At 51.2% G+C, this 18,642-nt stretch overlaps 2 protein-coding genes across 2 annotated transcripts; both read right to left on the bottom strand.

Annotated features, from left to right (window-relative positions):
* Positions 1-443: 443 nt before the first annotated feature.
* Positions 444-9,894, bottom strand: MIEF1 (mitochondrial elongation factor 1). Its single transcript, XM_058023145.1, has 5 exons — positions 9,807-9,894; positions 8,343-8,491; positions 8,024-8,204; positions 5,786-6,048; positions 444-4,727 (listed from the first exon to the last, which is right to left on the bottom strand). Exons 2-5 carry the CDS (start codon positions 8,484-8,486, stop codon positions 3,921-3,923), a joined length of 1,395 nt encoding a protein of 464 aa, XP_057879128.1. The 5' UTR covers positions 8,487-8,491; positions 9,807-9,894; the 3' UTR covers positions 444-3,920.
* A 93-nt stretch (positions 9,895-9,987) lies between these two features.
* LOC131082923 (mitochondrial ribosome and complex I assembly factor AltMIEF1) lies at positions 9,988-10,284 on the bottom strand. Its single transcript, XM_058023146.1, has one exon. It carries the CDS (start codon positions 10,198-10,200, stop codon positions 9,988-9,990), a length of 213 nt encoding a protein of 70 aa, XP_057879129.1. The 5' UTR covers positions 10,201-10,284.
* Positions 10,285-18,642: the final 8,358 nt, after the last annotated feature.

The following is an 18,642-nucleotide window of genomic DNA, read 5'->3' as shown; positions in this document are numbered from 1 at the left end:
TCGCTGCTGATGCCTGGATAAGAGAGGCCTGGCACACAAAAACCAGGGTGTGGCTGAACAAGGGTGGGGGAGCCCGCCCAGGAAAGTTTAATATTCCAGAGGCACGGAAGCCTCTGAAGTCTGGGGAGCCACATGAAAAGCAGGTGCCTGTCGGGGCATATCGGGGAGAGGAGAGGCTCAGCACCACAATTACACATCGTCTTGTGACTGCTGTGAAAGCTGCCAGGGGCAGGACGCTGCTGCAGAGCTGATTGCTCCCTCGAGACAAGCTGCGAAGTGCTGAATGCCAAGAGCTGCAAAGGGAAAGCAAGTGAATCAGCATGGGGCAAGTCAGTCCCCAAGCACTGCTGTGGTGCAGGATTGTATCAGCATGAAGGTGATGCACCGAGATGAAAGCAGAGAGAGAGGTTCCTTTGTTTATAAACATGCCAGAGACAACCAGGTTACTGTGGAAAGTAATTTTATTTCAGAATTCCACACACTCTGTCACAGATCATGCACTTGGACTTTCCCCTTTGCAAATCCACAGCCTCCAGGCCTGGGAGAGATGAGGCATCATCTCTTCACTTCTCACTGCTCTGCCCACATGCTAAGAATGAGGGCCCTGATGGCAGCTTGCCAGGGGGCAGAAAGCAGCCTCTTGTTTCCATAATTGCTTTTAAACACGAGAAAAGAAATCCATCTGACTTGAAAGATTAGCAGTGGAGCTCAGCAGCAGTGAAACCCACAGCTGAGCAAGTTGGTCCTCACCCTGTGGTTACAGGGAATAAGACAACAATCTCATGGGAAGCTTGTGTGAGCTAAGCTAGAGCAGAACACAGGGAGACATTCTTGGAGCTGAGCAGCCACCAGCCCAATGCGTGCCCTGGGCTTCTTACAATCAATCTGTCTGAGCCGCTCTGCCAGGAAGGGGGCCTGGAGCTGCGCTTCCACATTCAGCTTTAGTTCTCCTGCTCTGTGCTACAGATTGGGCCAGGAAGCAGCCCACCTGCAGGTAAGCTAGCCCTCCAGGCCGTACATCAACACATGTACTGCATTTAATACTGAAAGGTGCCAGTTTGAAAGACTCTGCAACATTCTGTTTGACCCAAAGGCTGGGTGCAGCATTAGTGGTTGTTTCCTGCATACTTTGCCTACACCTTCTTCCCTGCTTCTATTGCCTCTTATACCTGACCTTGCTCTTAAAATATTCCTAGTTGCAGTGTCCCTGTGACCCATCACATCTTTGGCCTTTGTCAAGACTGCCACTGCCAGGGCAGCTATTGCCTGCTGTGGTGGCTGCCTGTGGGAAGTGATCCTTTGCCTCCTGAGAACAGACTCATAGCCAGCTCACAAGAGGGCAAAAGTGAAGGGAAGAAATGATGGAGATGGTTGATGCAAGTGAAGTGGAGCAGAGTCTACAAAAAAGGCAAAAAGGCAGCTTCAGTCTCCATTTGATACACAAATTGAGCTCAATAGCAGCAAAAAATGGCCATAAAATATTAATTCATTAGGTTGTCAGGAAAAAGTAAAAGCATTCATGTAAAAAATTATATATACAGATATGTATGTGACAACTGTTCTCAGGTCATATCTCACCTTTTCTTTTTTGTATCTAGAGTTTTAATCATTTCTAACCACACTGCTGTTAAAAAGTGAAGACCACAGTACTGGAGTCAGCACCAGTGAGGGGTGACATCACACTGAAGAAATGAGCTTTGGGGGAACTCCTGACAACCCAGATATTTTAATATTTTTGTTGACCTTCAAGTAATTAAAAACAAGGGGAATTCCCCCCAGTAGCCTATAGGCTCCAAGTCTCATCTGTCTGCTTTTAGGGTAGAAAGGCTGACATCAGAAAGGCAGTGGGGGGGCAAGGGAAGGAAGAGGGGGAAAAAGTCTGGGAACCAGAGTGAAGAGCAATCAACAGTTGAACAACACTGACTGCTGCAAAACACAAAGTCATACAAATGGGATTCCTGTTAACCTTTGATAGACTATAGACTTTATATACACACACAGACTCCAAAGTACACATCTGGCAGTCTAGAAAATACCAGTACCCTAAAGATTAAATAATTTAAAATGCAACGTTGCGTTATCACTGTTTACAGAATGCTGTCTGACACACTGGCTAAAATGGACGGATTGTCCGAGAAATTGCTCCCTCCCTCACCTCACCAGCACTGCCTCTAAAAAAAACCCAGGGTGAAAGACTTCCCTCTGTGCTTCCACTCTTGAAATTCACCTTGAAACTTCTCTTTCAAAGATGGGGGAAGTCCTGAGAGGAAGGGAGGAGAAAAGGAAAAAAGGATTCCTGCTCCCTCCAAACTCTGCTGCTACAGTACTCCTCTCCACTGGCTAAGGAGGCTGGACAGCAAGGGTGAAAAAAGCTCCTACAGCAGGGAAAAGGCAAACATGCTTCTGAAACAATAGTTATGCTGGTCTTTTGAGATACACACAGAGCTCCACACTCAGGGGGACACCTTCTCTCCCACTTTTTGAAGACAGCAGGTGGCTAAATGCAGAGTATAAAGAGTCTACAGCCTGAGAGCAGCCACAGACAGGAGTGAGCACAACTGCACTGCCAACAGGTCCAAAGAGATGGAATGGGAAGGTGTGCTCTCACCAGCTTTCTAAGAGTATTTGTTAAATGGGAGCACTGGAAAGTCAGCACATGGGAATGAGGAAAGGGATGGACAGCCTCAGTTCTGGGGAGGAGACTAAAGCACACAGAGCAGATGGCAAAGCTAATACATCCCTAAATGCCAGCTTTGTATATGTACCCTAATATCACTGTATGGGACAGAACCTTGCTGATGTCACCAGTTCAGTTCTATCACCTTCACAGCCTTTAGAGCTGGTGAGAATCTGGCTTGTGTGTGGCTCTTCCAAAGCCCTTTGAGGCATGCAATCTTTTTTCCACCTCCAGTAAACCAAAACAGCCATAAGCTCTTGGGGGAAAGATGAAAAAAAAAAAAATCCCCATTCCCATGTGTGTCTCCCACCCCTCCCCTATGATCACCCTCTCTTCCTCTAGGCCAGAGACAACTGAAGAGCTGCCTTGTTCTCCGCTCCCGAGGCCATTCCCAGGAGATCTGGCTAGGCAGGAACAGCAAGCTCTGCTCCTTCATCCTCATCACACAACCAGACCACAAAGGCTCCTTCCTCCCCTGTGACAGCCTCAACAACAATTGTCTGTACAGGACGTTGTGTGGCAGCAGACTGGACAAATTTTGGCCCTTAATCCTGAACCCAGCTTCCAAAGGATGAGAAGGCTCCATGGGAGCAGGAGCTGTGGGAATTCTTCAATTTCAAGCTCTGCAGCCCTAAATATTGCCAGTGTAATCATTATCCACTCAGAAATACAAAAACAACCCTATCCAAAATATCTCACTCAGTCTGCCCTGCATGACTGGGCCAAAAGGACATAAAAGAAAGGAAAGTGAGACAGTGTAGGACAGCAGAGAAAAAGAAACATAGGGGAAAATCAGGCTGGAGGAAATTAAACAACCTCAGTGCAAGTCTGCTAAAGTCATTACTGGATTTACCAGCCCAGTTCCACCTTCTTCAGACCAAAAAGGGTTTGCTGCAGTAAATGTACTACAGAAGAAAGAAGTGCATAGTTTGGTTTATTTTTTTTGGTAGACACTAAAAACTCATCAGAATTTATGTGAAGATCTCAGAGCTGCAGTTTTAGCCTCTCCTCCCTAGCCAATGGGCACCTATTGGGGCAGAGATGGTGGAAATGGACCAGTAGCACCAAGAAATTCAGTGGGAGCACCAACTTCAAAGCAGGAATTACTAATGAACCAAAAGGGGGGAGTGGTGAAGAGAGAGAGAGAGAAAGGGAGACAGGGAGAAGTGGAGGAGACATAATTCGCAGTAATCAAAGTCTGCATTGGCTGAACTCTATCAACACTTCCCTAGGTAAGGCCCCATTACGTCTGCAGCAAGACCTCTGGCTCCGACAGAGAGCTGTAGAGGGTGTAGCCCAACTCATCCACTTCTTCAGGGGTGAGCTCTGAGAACAAGTTCACCTTGGGGTTCAGGGCACTAGGGAGGACACCAGCCTCCAGGTGGCGGATCAGCCCCTTCAGGGCCTGCAAGAAGCGGTCAGCCAGCATGTCCTGGGACCAGTCGGACTCCTCCTGGGACAGGTGCAGGATGACGTTGGTGAGCTGGCTGGCAGTGAGGTGTCCCAGAGCCGGGTTCAGCTTGCACACTGCTTTGAAGATCTTGAGGCACAAGCAGCGGCAGCCAGAATCCCCCTGGTCCAGGGCGCGGAGGCGCGCCGTTTCCGCCGGCCGCAGGCTCAGGCGCCACAAGTTGTCGTTCTGGGCCAGTCGGTGAGGTTTGGCAACGAGGACGATGTCCCCCAGTGTCAGGGATGGCAGAAAGTCAATAAAAAGATGCCGATCTGCATCATACTGCACTTCCAGAGTCAAATCTGCTGGGGGAGCTGCCGGACGGATCACGTAGTCCAAGAGACTCCCGATTGCTGGCCAGTTGATGGACCCAGCTACAACTTTTTCAAAGGTGTCTGCTACAGTTTTGGGGGAAAGGTAACCTCCCACCACACAGCGGTCCCAGTAGCTGCTCCCGCGAGGAAAGTACTCTGGGTTTTCTCGACGCACCAGGTAGAAGCCAGGAATGTTCATGATAGTGTCCTCCCCGGGGATACACGACCACAGGTTCTGCTCCAGCATGAGAGGTACAATGAGCTGGATGTGGTCAGCTGTCACTACCTTTCACAAGAGAGAAAAGTCAATAAGAATAAGCTTTCTCTCTCCACATTCATTTTATTCACCACCTTTAGATAGCCTTCTGTCCAAAGGAACCTGGAATAAGGATTCAGCTGTCTCACTCTCCTCTCTGCGTGGGATTCCCAGCCTCCCTTTGTTAAAAGGCATTCTGAAGGACTATTTCCAGCCATCAGTGGGATAATTCCAAGGTATAGCTGAAGCTAGTGCTTACGTGGTATGTACTATTTAGAGACCTGACATGGACTGCATATAGATGAATCATTCTGCCACATATTGCTTTAAATCTGCTCCTCGATTGTGAGGTGCAGCTGGCCGAGGGCACGGCAACACCACAATTTAAACAGGAGACAGAGTTTCAAGTTTCTTGACAAGCTTCTGTTGCCAAGGTTTAATAATCCAATGCTACAGCTAGGTACACTGCCCTCACCTGGTCTGCCACATTGTTTGGAAAAAGGTTGTTAAAGATCCCTTTTCATCAATGTGATTAAGACCCCAGGTCTAATTTTCACTGGACATTCCATGCTCCATTCCAGAGCTCTGACTCAAACAAAGAAGTGTGCCTCTGAATCACTCACTATAGCCATGGGCATCTTGCCATCAGGGAGATATTGTAGCAGGGACTGCTGTCCAATCCAGGTCTGTCATGCATTAAAGAAAAAAAAAAAAAAAAAAAAAGGGTAGGAAAGACCTACGTGAATACATGGGAGTTCTAAGGAAATGTATTTGGATGGCTACAGAGGGACGGAGAGAAAACAGACATGTACCAGAGAAACGGCAAGAAAAACACAACTAAAAGAAGAGACAGAGAAGAAACAAAGAAGGACAAAACAAAAAAGCAAAGACTTTGCAGACAATGACAGAGCAGCCTGGTCATGCCTGTTCAAACAGCACTGTGGAAATCGACGCCTGGCTCCACAGTGGGAGAGGCAGCACCAGGGGCCTTATTACTGAGGAATGCTGCGCTGAGCCAGCAGCGCCACCAGGGAAGGCTGAAACGCCCCTGCGTGGTCAGCCTGCTGCCCGAGGAGCCCAGGAGTTACCTGCAGGTCGTCGTAGAGGCTGCCGCTGAGGTACATGTCCCGCAGGGGCATGTCGGGCAGCTTGGCGCGCAGGAAGCTGCGCAGCTCCGCGCAGATGTCCACGGCCGCCTGCTTGGCCCGAGCCTGCTCGTCCGCCGGGATCGCCACCCGCCGCCGGTAGTACGCCAGCAGCTTCTCCTGCAGCGACAGCCGAAGGCGGGACTTCTTCAGCTCCACCTGACTCCTCTTGGCAGATGGCTTGGCCTTTGTGGGTCGACAGAAGTCTGCAGGACAGAAGGAGAACTGTTGAGGTTGCAGCTCATTTCGCTGCGAAGCGTTGTGCAGAACAGAATCTGCAGCGCGGAACTGCGGCCTCCCAGGTCTCAAAAAGCCCTTGGCAGACATTTTGCAGGCTTCATGAGCTACCACTCCAAAGGGGCGTGCTAATGAACTTCAAAACATACTAGTAAGAGCATCAAAATGCATGAAAACAAGTTACTAGATTTGAAATTTAGCCAGACTAATATTGTGTACAAGAATGTAATTTTAATGGCTACGTGGGTAATAGCTCAATTTCATCAAAAATTCAGTGCTGTTACCAGTTCAAAAGCTTTTAGTGTGACACCAGATCAGTGAATAAAACACTTTTGAACAACCACCATCATCTCTTTGACTTTTTACCATTGAAACAAATTACCAGCAAAGCCCAGTCCTGACTAGCATATGAGAGAAGACTGTGCCACCTGGAAATGAAACAGTTGTTGGGAGCCTGATCAGCAGTTATTAGGATGATGAGCTGACAGATCCTGGGGCCATCCCAGCTCAGGCCATCATAGCTCCAGTGATACCCCCACTGAAACTTTCACTGCAAAAAGACCAGAGAGCCCACTCAGAGGCACAATGCAACAACACGAGGTTTACATTGTATCTGCATTACTGAACAATATCTGACCTGCACAGATTCTCTGAGTCCCTTCTTTTCTGACTGGTTTCCCAAAGAAATAAATCGATGCTTCCCATCCATTTCAGATTTCTCTTAACATGGACAAAGAGTTTCAGATATTAACAATGATAATTAAAGGGGAATTACAGATCTAAGAGAATTTTGGAAGGGCTATGACACCTAAGGGGCACAGGAGAAATCCACAAGTCAGTGGCCCCATTAAAGCAATTGGCTGTTAGCAATTTTTGTTTGATGATTTGGCCACACAACGCATGAGGAATGGCTGACCAAGCTGTACACAAAGCCATCTATCCCAGCTTCAGCAGCTGCTGTTTCTTGTCCCACTGGATTCTTTTGGACAGATTTGAGCTTTTTTCATGTAAAGGAAATAATGCACTAAACCATAGGGAACTGGATTTCCTTGCCTATTTATGAAAAAAAATTATTTTTCCATACTGAGTTTTAATTTACTTCTAATTGAAGAATTTAAGACACCATCATCAAAGTTTTTATTATTCAGCCCATATGCTTGAGGACTCCAATCAAAATGTCTAGACCCCATTTAACACAGCTGTCTAGTTTTTAATGTTTCCTCAGCAGAAAAAACTATTGCCATTCCAAAGACAACTTCCTTTAAAATAATCTGGAAGTCAAGTTAATAGCTTGATTCTGATTTTTAGTTTAAATCTCCAAGTATAAATCGGGGATAGAAAGTAAAACCATTGAGAACAAAGAACTAATCACATGTAACAAAACATGGCTGGATTCTAAATTACTGATTATCCCACCCAGAAAGAAAACTACAGGACACTTCCTATAGACTATTGAAGAAAAACACAGTGATAAGCAGCACTAAACAGGGAAATGTCGATCCAGAAATTATTGGGAAAATGGTAGCAATAATACAGGAAATGCCATTATAAACTGCTACTACATTCACAGCTTGAATACTCCCCCCTTAAAAAGATGCAAGCAAACTGGAATGACCCAAAGAAAGGCAGCAGAGTGCGTGAAATGAATAGAATAGCTTTCTATCAGGAAAGATTAGATATTCAGATTAAAAGAGCAAAAAATAGGGAGAATAAAGCTTAACACCATGCAGTCATGAGAGGAATGAAGAGTGCAAATAGATGATCATTACTGATTTGTTCCCAATGTCAGTTCTGATTCTTCAGGTTGCCAGTGCACCTGCTTAAAAGAAAAACATAAAAATCCTGGGCCAGACAGGGTATTTCCTTCTTCTGCACTCCATTAAACAAATGCAGGGTTTATAGGCCTGGATGACTGTGATGCAGGAGGATGACCATGCCTCTTACCAGTGTCTGCAGCTGAAGGTTCGGTGGGAAGGGTCTGCAGGGAGCGGCTGAGGCTGCTCTTCATGTCCTGGGTCAGCAGGCGTGAGGAGGAGCCCAGCCAGTTTGGCTCTTCCCAGCTTCTCTTTCCCGACTGGCCCAAGCGAGTGGGGCTGCTGGGAGCGCTGATTGCCCGGTCGTACATCTAAAGCGGGAAGGGTTTCAGTCACCGAGGGGCCAACGCTGCCACCGTACCCAGGCCACTGCGGGCACCCCGCTCCCGGAGCCGTGCCGGGTGCCGGCCGTGGCACCCCCTCATTCCCTTCCTCATTCCCTCGCTCACCCTCTTGACGGCCAGCGTGGCGATGCCCAGCATGGCGGCGCCGCCCACGCCCAGCACCAGCCGCGCGTTGGCCAGCACGAAGTCGATGGCGGTGCCGATGCCGTTGTCATCCTTCTTCCCCCTGCGCTGCCCAGCGCCTGCCATCTCACCTGCGAGGGACAGGAGGCACACCGTGGCACAAAATGGTGCTTCACGCCCTCCTCCCACCCGCTGCTGCCCCAGGCTTTACCACAGGAAGGGACCACCCAGCCCTGCGCCCTCTCCAATTATGTTCCCTCAAATTGCTGCTTGTTCCCAGCAGTGCCAGGACAGCACTGACCAAGCAACATCCAGTGCCTCAGGAAACACATCCAAATTTGAGGTGAGGTTTCTAATAATTGCAGAGGTTTAATGAAAGAAAGCAAAATTTACATCCACAGTGTTTTGCAATAAAATCCTGCATATTAAGCAAAACCCTCTAACTATTGTGGTATTTTTCTTATAATTTGTGCTTCCCAACCAAAGCACATCCAATTTATTTTGTAATCTCTAATGTAACAAGTGTGATTTTGCTTACAGACAAGGCAATACATGGTTGGTCAACTGTCTGGCACAGAGTGGAATCTTCCCCAAGAAGTGACAGGCAGTCTCAGAGCTTCCATTCACAGATTAATTTCTGAACAGTGTCCAACCCCAGATACTTCAAAGACACCCAAGAATCAGCAGCAGAGACCACAACACATCATAAAAAGAACAGCTCCCTTGCCTTCATTTGATGTTTATTCCTGCCCTGGAGGCTGGTGGGTTTGACTCTCAGACAAATCATGTCAAACACTGACATGAATATTTTCCTACATGTATACTTCTGTGTCCTCAAATTGCCATTAAATGTGACCTTGAGATTTAAATTTAAAGAGTCTGTCAGGCCAACATGGCCTCAAGCTGTGCCAGTGATGGCTCAAGCGGGACATCAGGCGGAATTTCCTCACAGAATGGGTGATGAGACATTGGAATGGGCTGCCCAGCGAGGTGATGGAGTCACCATCCCTGGGGGTGTTTAACTTGGACGTGACAGGCAGTGCCTTCTAGTCACAAGGTGGATATCAGTCAAAGATAGCACTCAATGAGCTCAGAGGCCTATTCCAACCTCAATGATTCTGTGATCCGGTAAAAGACATTTTACCATCACTGTAGCCATAGGGAGATCCCAAGTGAACCTACATGAAAACCCCAAGAAACTCCTGCACTGTGACTTTAGGGCTGTTTTCTGCGTCAGTGTCCAAGGCTCTGAGCCTGCCTGCCTGTCTGGGGTGGTTGAAAACTGCCCTGTGTTTTTTCTAAAGCAAGCCAGCGGGAATGTTCCTGCGTGGATGAACCAAGAATACATTCACTTGTCATCCCCAAACAGAACAAACCCCGCACTTTTGCAACGCTCACTGTAACAGCATCATGAAGAGCACGGTTACATCATTGTAAATGACCTACCTGTGACCTAATGCATTTGTGAAGAGAACAGGAGAGCCCTCCTGGTGTGCCTGTGGAAGCACCTTCAGGACTTCTTCAAGAAAGTGGTGGGTAGTGAGTGTTAATCATCTCTTCTGGCGGGCGAGGGGATTTTGGAAAGAAGAGGGAGGTACGTGGGACCGGTGGGAGCTACAGGGAATGGCTAAACCAGGCCCCCGAGGCTGCTCCGCAGGAAAGCCTGCCCCTTCTCCAGCTGCCTTTCCTTGTCCTCCAGCCGCTGCAGCCCCTGGTTCCGGCGGAACTCGCGGCGGATGGAGGCCAGGTAGAAATCCCGGTCGGTGTAGCGCAGGCCGCGGCCGCGGCGCAGCAGAGCCCGGTACAGAGTCAGCACCGCCTCCCGGGACCACGCGGCCATGGGGGACAGCTGTGCGGCGCGGGCGGGCGACCGGCAGAGGGGTGACCGACGGCGGGATCCGGGTCAGCTTCTCCCTCCCCGAGGGCCCCGCCGGCGGCCGCTCGGTGGCGGGCCCCGCTCGGCGCCGGGGCCGCCTGTCCAACGGCGCGGGGTAACGGCCGGTGCGGGCCGCGGGCGCCGCTCAGCCCCGCGGGAGGAGCGCGGCCGCCCCGCTTCCACCGGCTGCGCGCGGGGCCGCTCCGGGCCGCTCCCGGGGTCACCCGGCAGCGCCGCGCTTCCGCTTCCGGGCGCCCAAGCGCGCCCGCCAATGGCAGCGCCCGCGCCGCGGGCAGCGAGCCGCGCGGGCCTGGGGCGGCGGCGGCGCGGCGCTACCGCCCCCTGGCGGCCGGGAGGGAGGGGGGCGGCCCGCGCCCGGCCCGGCCCACCTCGGCAGCCCGGGGTGCTCCGGCGGGGAAGGGCCCCGGCAGCCCGGGCTGCTGCTGCCCGGGGTTCCGTGTGCCGTCTGGGGCTCCGTGTGCCGCGTGGAGCTCCATGTGCCGTGTGGGGCTCCCGCTGCCCGGGACTCCGTGTGCCCCGTGGGGCTCCGTGTGCCCCGTGGGGCTCCGTGTGCCGCAGCACAGCACGCTGGCCCGAGACGCAGCGTGTCTGCCGTGCGCCACGGTCACGAATCGCGGATTCCGTGAAGTTGGAGAAGAGCTCTGAGAGCAGGGAGTCCAGGTTCTGGCTGAACAACACCTTGTCAACCACATCATGGCACCCAGTGCCACGTCCAGTCTTTCCGGTGACTCCACCAGCTCCCTGGCAGCCCATCCCTAATGTCTAATGGCCCTTTCTGCAAAGGAATTCCCCCAATGTCCGACCTGACCATCCCCTGGAAGAGAGCTATTTGTCAATGCTGCACCTCAAGGTACTTCTGACTTCTGGGATGCTTTTTGCAAACTAACTTATCAAATTCAAGCTCCTTTTCTTTATCTCCAAGGAATCCCCAGAGACTAAGGCTTGGTCTGGAAGCCTCAAGGCTCTAGGAGAAGGGCAGTAGCTGGCGGCCTCTCTGGGGTCTGCCTGAGCTGGTGGAAGGAGACTCCCAAAGCTAGAACTTTTTGCTCCACTGTCCAGGTGTAAATCCCACTTTTCCATTCTCACCTTCTCTACTATGAGGTGTCTCTGGGGCATATATATTTCTCCTTAGCCATCTCCTCCTCCCCAGGTCCTACCTAAATATAAAACATAATGTGCTGTGCCTCCCCTGGAAGGGAGGGCGAGAGAAGGAGCAAATGGTGTGTAACAGAGGAGAGCCACATCACTTCACACAATTCTCAGCGACACCAGATATGACAGTGATAGAACTAAACAGGAAGAAAAACAGAAGCTCTGGACTGGCTCACTCCATGCCAATCTCCTCTTGTTCATTTCCTTTCTGAGATAAACAACCCCAATCGTTTTGATCTCTCTGTGAGCGAATTTGCCATGCCCCTAATCAGCCCTTTCTGAGAAGGGCTTACTTGAACTGCAGACAGTATTCCCAGAGAGGCCGTGCTAGTCATTTACATAATAGCATTATCATATTTTCCATATTATTTCTTCCTTCTGCATGCTAATATTTTGCGTGTGCTTTTTTTTTTTTAACTTGCAGCTACTTTCAGAGCCAGGGTTTGTGTGACATCCATATTATTTCTTGGGTTGCTAGAGAACATCTGGAGCTTTGTAATTCTTATGTGCAATTTGTTTTCCCTCTTCTGACCTTGCACATATCCAGTTGATCATTGGCAAATATGTGGTGTTCCCCATTTGCCAAATTTGCATTTTACTCAGTCCTTTTTTATCTCCTCAAGAGTCAATAGCTTTGAGTCAACTTTTAGAAATGTTCGGTATATTGCTCATCTTTATTTCCAGATCATCAGTTCATATACTGGGCTATCCAAGACCTCAGAGGCAGCACTCACATTCCCTACTCTTAACCTGCTGCCAGAATGAAAATTGATCTTTGACCCCTCCTCCTAGCTTCCTGCCTCCTCCTTGGGTTGTTAATCCTCAGAAATACTTCCCTTCTCACAAGCGGGCTCTGTCACCCCTGGGCAGGTGTGCTGATCAGCCCAGTCCCCAAAATTCTCGATTCTGGATCAAAACTTGAGCAGCCATATCAATGGGATAGTACTCCTCTGGTGTACTATCAATGGGAGCTGCCAAGTCAGGCAGAGCAGTGATGGATTTCCCTGCTGCCCTCCTGCCATGGCAGCCAAGGAGTGCCACCTCCACAAGTGCCTGTCCCCAGCCCAGCCCCTTGGGTCATGTCTCTTTTGGTGTTTCTCTCTGTTCTTTCCCCCAGGCTGGCTGCCAGCTCCTGGGCCCCTTGCCAGCAGCTGAGTGTGCGTGTTGGGAGCTCCTCCACCCACGCTGTGCAGCGTGTCCGTGTGCCCCAGAGTGCCCCAGCCCCTGGGGGACATCACCCGCTGTGCCCGCTGCCCCACCGGGGCTGCCCACACCTGCATTGTGGGGCAGGGCCCTCAACCTGCCCCCAGCCTGCCCCCAACCTTCCCTCAACCTGCCCCCAACCTGCCCTCAGCCTGCCCCCAGCCTGCCCTCAACCTGCCCTCAGCCTGCCCCCAGCCTGCCCCCAACCTGCCCCCAACCTTCCCTCAACCTGTCCCCAGGCTGCCCCCAGCCTGCCCTCAGCCTGCCCCCAACCTGCCCCCAACCTGCCCTCAGCCTGCCCCCAGCCTGCCCTCAACCTGCCCTCAGCCTGCCCCCAGCCTGCCCCCAGCCTGCCCTCAACCTGCCCCCAACCTGCCCCCAGCCTGCCCTCAACCTGCCCCCAGCCTGCCCTCAGCCTGCCCCCAACCTGCCCCCAACCTGCCCCCAACCTGCCCCCAGCCTGCCCTCAACCTTCCCTCAACCTGCCCCCAACCTGCCCCCAGCCTGCCCTCAGCCTGCCCCCAGCCTGCCCCCAGCCTGCCCCCAACCTGCCCCCAACCTGCCCCCAACCTGCCCCCAACCTGCCCCCAATCTGCCCCCAACCTGCCCCCAGCCTGCCCCCAACCTGCCCCCAGCCTGCCCCCAATCTGCCCCCAACCTGCCCCCAGCCTGCCCCCAACCTGCCCCCAGCCTGCCCCCAACCTGCCCCCAACCTTCCCTCAACCTGCCCCCAACCTGCCCCCAGCCTGCCCCCAACCTGCCCCCAGCCTGCCCCCAACCTGCCCCCAACCTTCCCTCAACCTGCCCCCAACCTGCCCCCAGCCTGCCCTCAGCCTGCCTTCAGCCTGCCCCCAGCCTGCCCCCAGCCTGCCCTCAACCTGCCCCCAGCCTGCCCTCAGCCTGCCCCCAGCCTGCCCCCAACCTGCCCCCAGCCTGCCCCCAACCTGCCCCCAACCTGCCCCCAGCCTGCCCCCAGCCTGCCCCCAGCCTGCCCTCAACCTTCCCTCAACCTGCCCCCAACCTGCCCCCAGCCTGCCCCCAGCCTGCCCCCAGCCTGCCCCCAACCTGCCCTCAACCTGCCCCCAGCCTGGCCCCAGCCTGCCCCCAACCTTCCCTCAACCTGCCCCCAGCCTGCCCCCAACCTGCCCCCAACCTGCCCCCAACCTTCCCTCAACCTGCCCCCAGCCTGCCCCCAGCCTGCCCTCAACCTGCCCCCAACCTGCCCCCAACCTGCCCCCAACCTGCCCCCAACCTGCCCCCAGCCTGCCCTCAGCCTGCCCCCAACCTGCTCCCAACCTGCCCCCAACCTGCCCCCAGCCTGCCCTCAGCCTGCCCCCAACCTGCCCCCAACCTGCCCCCAGCCTGCCCCCAGCCTGCCCCTTCTCCCTTGCAAAGAGGAATAAGAGGACTAAGGCATCCCCTCCTGTCCCTCGCCTCCTTGGGGGTCTCTGGAGCTGCCACTCCTCTGCTGGTCTTCTCATGCTTGCAGCCAGTTCCCCCACTCAGGCAGCCACTGCCACAGGCTTTGATGGCCACTAAGACCAGCAAATGGCTGCCCCTGAGCCCAGCTTGCAGCCTCTGTTCCTGGCAGCCAGGTGCCATGCCCAGGGCTTCCCACCACGTGTTCTGCAAGGGCAGCACCATTCCCAACCAGGGAGACATCCCTGTGCTGCCTCTCACCAGGCAGTAAACCCTCCCTGGCAGCAGGGGGGTGAATGTGAGCCTCAGAGCTGCAAATGGCATCTTGGAGGGGCTCTGCAGGGATGGGAAGCCAACTGTGCTTGGAAGCAGAAGGCTGGTCTCTTAGAGGAGCCAGAAAGAAGTTCTAAAATATGAGGGGGAAGGTGGATAGTGACCCACCAATGGTATCTGAGCTTGAACTTAACGTCTTTAGTATCTTCTAGTAAATGGACCTCGTAGGAGGCCTTTTGGCAGTCTCAGCCCCGTTCAACAGCTCTCTCTTTAGCTGCAGCTCTGTTTCTTTACTTTTCTTGAGCAGTTGCAAGGATTAATGGCATTTGAGATCCTGCTCTCCAGCTGTGACAAGCCAAGAGGGGCGGAGGCCCAAGGGTGGCACTGGTGGCTTCATTCCCTGAAGCCCAAGCAGCTTTGATGCTGAGTGCATGTGGGAAGGCAGGTGGTGAGGGAGGAGAGACCACTGGTACACAGCCACCTTTCAAGGGGCATCCCTGGTTTAGAGGTGAAACCCACCTTGTAGTAGGGACAGTAAATACCTGATCTGGGCGGCCATGCTCAGGCTGTGTTTTTGACAGGGGGAAGAAGGGGAAGGTCCCAGCCTTGCTGCAGCTGAAGTGGGGCTTTTCAGACCCCCAGCCTTCCATCCCTGCAGTGCAGGGGGCTGCAAACACCATCAGCAGTGAGTGGTCTCCTGTGTGAAACAGAGCTGCTGTCCCCATGAGGGACTGCACTGACAGCCAGTGAGGAGGCTCAGCTTTATTACCTAACACATTGAAATTCCTTCTGTTGTACTTTTACAATTGGCCTGTGCCCACCTTCACTCCCAGCACGACTGTGTTTCTACAAACAAATTTCTCCATGGCTGGGTTTGCTGGGGACTTTTCTCATTATTCCCTGACTGGTAAGATTCCATCCCCCGGCCTCCCCCTCCTCATTTTTCCCTTTGCACCAGCTGCATGCTGCAGGAGGTTTACAGAGCCATTCAGAGACCCTGCTTTTGTGAGTGCTGTTGTGCTTGCAGTCTTGTATCCCTATGGCAGCCCCCGTTTTCTTCAGGGGAAGTGTCAGCAGAGAGCAGAGGGCTTGCAGCTGGTGGTACCACCTGCCTGAGCCGAGCTGCACATGCTGACCTCAGGCTTTCTTGTGCTCCTTCACCTGCTGTGTGCTGGGATGAGGCACTCTCAGCGTGAACATGGGATTTTGGACTACAGCATCAGGTATGGTTTGGTCCCATGTACATACAGACCACCTGAGAAGGGCATGGCTGCTTATCTTTCTGCTTCTCTTCTTTTTCTAAGCAAAGGCACCAAGTGCACACCTTGCCTAAGTAAGTCACAGGCCCTTAGATTTATTTTTGTTCCATTTATCTGGTTTTGGTTTTGCTGTGGTCTGACATTCACTTCTGGGTAACAGTTTGAGATAAAAGCTTTAAAAACACTGCGAAGCAAAAATAAGTGAGTAAATGTTTTCTACATTCTTTTATTTTTGTGTGTATGCCTGGTTCTTAGTAAGTGTCTGAGGGGAAAAAATATATATATAACTGATGATTTGTTGCTCTCTCTTTGGAAAAAGTCCAGACTGTCGAACAGGGCTAAAATGCCAGGAAAGAGTTTGCTGCATAGAGGCAGGCTTATGTTATTTTATTTTATGCATTCCTTGGATAACATATTTTCTCTAATTTCAGATCCTGGAGAAGTCATTTTAGATCTTTATTCAGTACAGCTTATTTGCTCTTCTTCTCAGTTTTCCTTATTTTTAGAAAGGTGAAGTGTGTTCCCAAATTAAATCGTTGCTGGGATGGACTTCAGCCAAGAGGATCCATTGTTCAAGCCATAAGGCATAGGAAACACAAGAGTAAAACAATGGAGTTTTATATTGTGTTTCATTTGGCAGCATGAGGAGAGATATGGCCTTGAAAGATTTGTATTCTTACATAGCTGTAATATATTTTAAAAGACAGTAAGGACTATTTTCACTTCTCACTTTGCTTAAAAAAAAAAATAAGCACACACAGAAATGCTGAAAATGTTGGGATTGCCAGATGCTCCTTAGCTCCAAGTAAAGGTTCATGTCTGGGGATCTCAGAGATGCTTACAGTAGTGTCCCAAGCATTAGCTGAAGAGGGCTGATCCTTTACCTTTTTGCTGATATGCTTGTCCCTGCAGCAGCTTGGCCCCAAGCCAGGCTCCTCAACCAAGCATTCATGGGTTATATTCCTTATGTCAGCTTCTCACTCCAGTGATCTGGAGCCCCTCCTCTAGATGGGACAGTTTTGCAGCGACAGAGCAAAGCCCTGCAAAGCTCACTGCCCAGTGGAGGTTTGCCCTCTGTGTGCCCAGGAGCCTGAGGAACACACAGCACCGCCAGGAAGCAGAACATGCCTCCCCTCTGCCATGGCCAGATCCTGTCCGTGGCAGTGCTCTGGAAAGCAGGGCAGCCAGTGCCTGCAGCTGTGGGCACGTGAGCACGAAGCCATTTGCTGGTGATGCTCTCTGAGGCTGGGGTGACTCTCCCTGGCTGCCCCACGGGCTGCCTGCCAGCCAGCTGAGACCTCACCGCTTCCCCAGCTGAGCCGCTAACGCAGCGAGATTTAGCAGCATAATATAAAGTTGGATTAATACTTGAAAATTAACTGTCCCTGCTAAGCAGCACATTAAAACGTGTCCTCACACAGGGAACAAACGTATCCCAGCAACAAAAACAAACAGCTGGCAAAATGGGGTCTGGTATCCCCCTTCCAGCTTTCTGAAAGGTGTCTCAAGTTTATAATGAAGTCACTTTGTTTCCAAGTGCCCTGGTGTTTGGAAACAACATGTCTATCCCTTTATCAGCTAGCCTGATAGGCACCAATAAGGAATCAGCTGGAGCCAACCCCTGCATGAGAGGGTCCCTCCCAGCCTCCCCACCGAGCAGCGTTGCACAATGCCCAGGATGAGCACCAGACATCCATGACAAAGAGAGAGAGCTTGGGAGAAACCACTGACTTCCAGGCAGGTCACCCAGAGCTCCTCCAGGATGCATCAGCCCATCTAACACCTGCTGGGGTACTGAAATCCTGCAAAACACGCAGGATTGCTTGGCATCAGATGGCTCGCAGGCTCCTGATTCCATATGGTGCTTTAGGCTCTGTATCCATACCCAGGATGGATGCTTTATTGGTGTGTTGAGGGACCCTCTAACACGGTAAATGGGGCTTTTGGTGGGGCCATGTGCTCCCCACTGCTGCAAATGAACGTCTCCACCCCAGACTGGTTTGTCCAAGAGTCAACCCCTCTCGCTCACAGAGGCACTTGAAGCTCCTGCAGCAGAAGCTCATGCTTTCCAGGGAAAAAGGTCTTTTAAAACCTCACAAGAAACAAAAAGAAATGTCATTTATGTTACTCTTTAGAATAATATAAATGTCAGAAATGATTTTGTGTTAGAAAAGAAAAATAACATGGGAGAACCTTTGACCTAGTCAAAGTAATTTCTTAAACTGTCTCACTAAGTTGCCATTGGTCTGTGCTTACAGGCTTATACTTCCCCTCTTGAAAAATTGAAATTTCAAGCATGCTGGTCATCAACTATTTTTAGATTATCCCCTGTTCAGGCACAAAAATACAGTAATCACTAAGAATGCTAAAAATTCTAAATAGAAAATTTTAATTGCTAATTTTTAATGGCAGGTTTCTTTCACGCCCTTTGTTCCAGCGAGGGAAGCAGCAGAATTGCATTCAGCAATGCACAACACAAGCCTCTAGTTTGATGAGACCCTTCCACAAAAGGAGAATTGAGAACATTTTTTTAGACTGGTATGGATGAAAGAAAGACGAGGGAATTCACTGGAGCTAATAATTATGAGGAAAATAATCTATAATGCTTACAGTCACTACCTCTAAATGGAATCAGGAATGAACCTGAAGCATAAGACACTTTAAAAGGTAAAAAATTAAATAGGTGGCACATGAGCTTTCAAAAGGCCCTTGCCAAAAGCACTGCAGAGGCCAGATGGTTAGGAGGATTCAGAGCAGGACCAGGCTTTGATACCAAGTAATGGGAACAGCCAAAACTACAGCAGACAGGTTTAAAAATAAACCAAAACAAGGAGGTCATGTTCTCTCATGCACCATGCCAAAAGTCAGCCACCAGAGAGGCATTTCTGTGGTGGGAGGTTTAATTTGGGGCTCTGGGGTTTCCAGGGCTTTACTTGGAAAAATGGATACATCCAAAGGAGCAAAGATAGTGTCAAGGGACCATTTTATGAGATGGTTCCCATGTCCACCAGCTCTTCTGAGAGCCACCAGCAGCCACTGTTCCCCACTCATGTGCCTTTACATGTTCATACTCACCTAA

The sequence above is a fragment of the Melospiza georgiana genome, chromosome 4 (genome assembly GCF_028018845.1).
Source record: "Melospiza georgiana isolate bMelGeo1 chromosome 4, bMelGeo1.pri, whole genome shotgun sequence".
NCBI classification, from domain to species: domain Eukaryota; kingdom Metazoa; phylum Chordata; class Aves; order Passeriformes; family Passerellidae; genus Melospiza; species Melospiza georgiana.
The sequence above is the reverse complement of the archived record's forward strand: the minus strand, read 5'-3'. Positions and strand labels throughout refer to the sequence as shown.

What these genes read in the sequence shown, in the direction of transcription:
- LOC131082923 (XM_058023146.1), bottom strand. Translation starts at nt 10,200, where the DNA reads ATGGCCGCGTGGTCCCGGGAGGCGGTGCTGACTCTGTACCGGGCTCTG.
- MIEF1 (XM_058023145.1), bottom strand. Translation starts at nt 8,486, where the DNA reads ATGGCAGGCGCTGGGCAGCGCAGGGGGAAGAAGGATGACAACGGCATC. An exon ending in CCACGCTGGCCGTCAAGAGG is followed by an intron (nt 8,205 to 8,342) that starts GTGAGCGAGGGA and finishes TTCCCGCTTTAG; the next exon opens with ATGTACGACCGGGCAATCAG. An exon ending in GCCTCTACGACGACCTGCAG is followed by an intron (nt 4,728 to 5,785) that starts GTAACTCCTGGG and finishes CTCTTGTGAAAG; the next exon opens with GTAGTGACAGCTGACCACAT.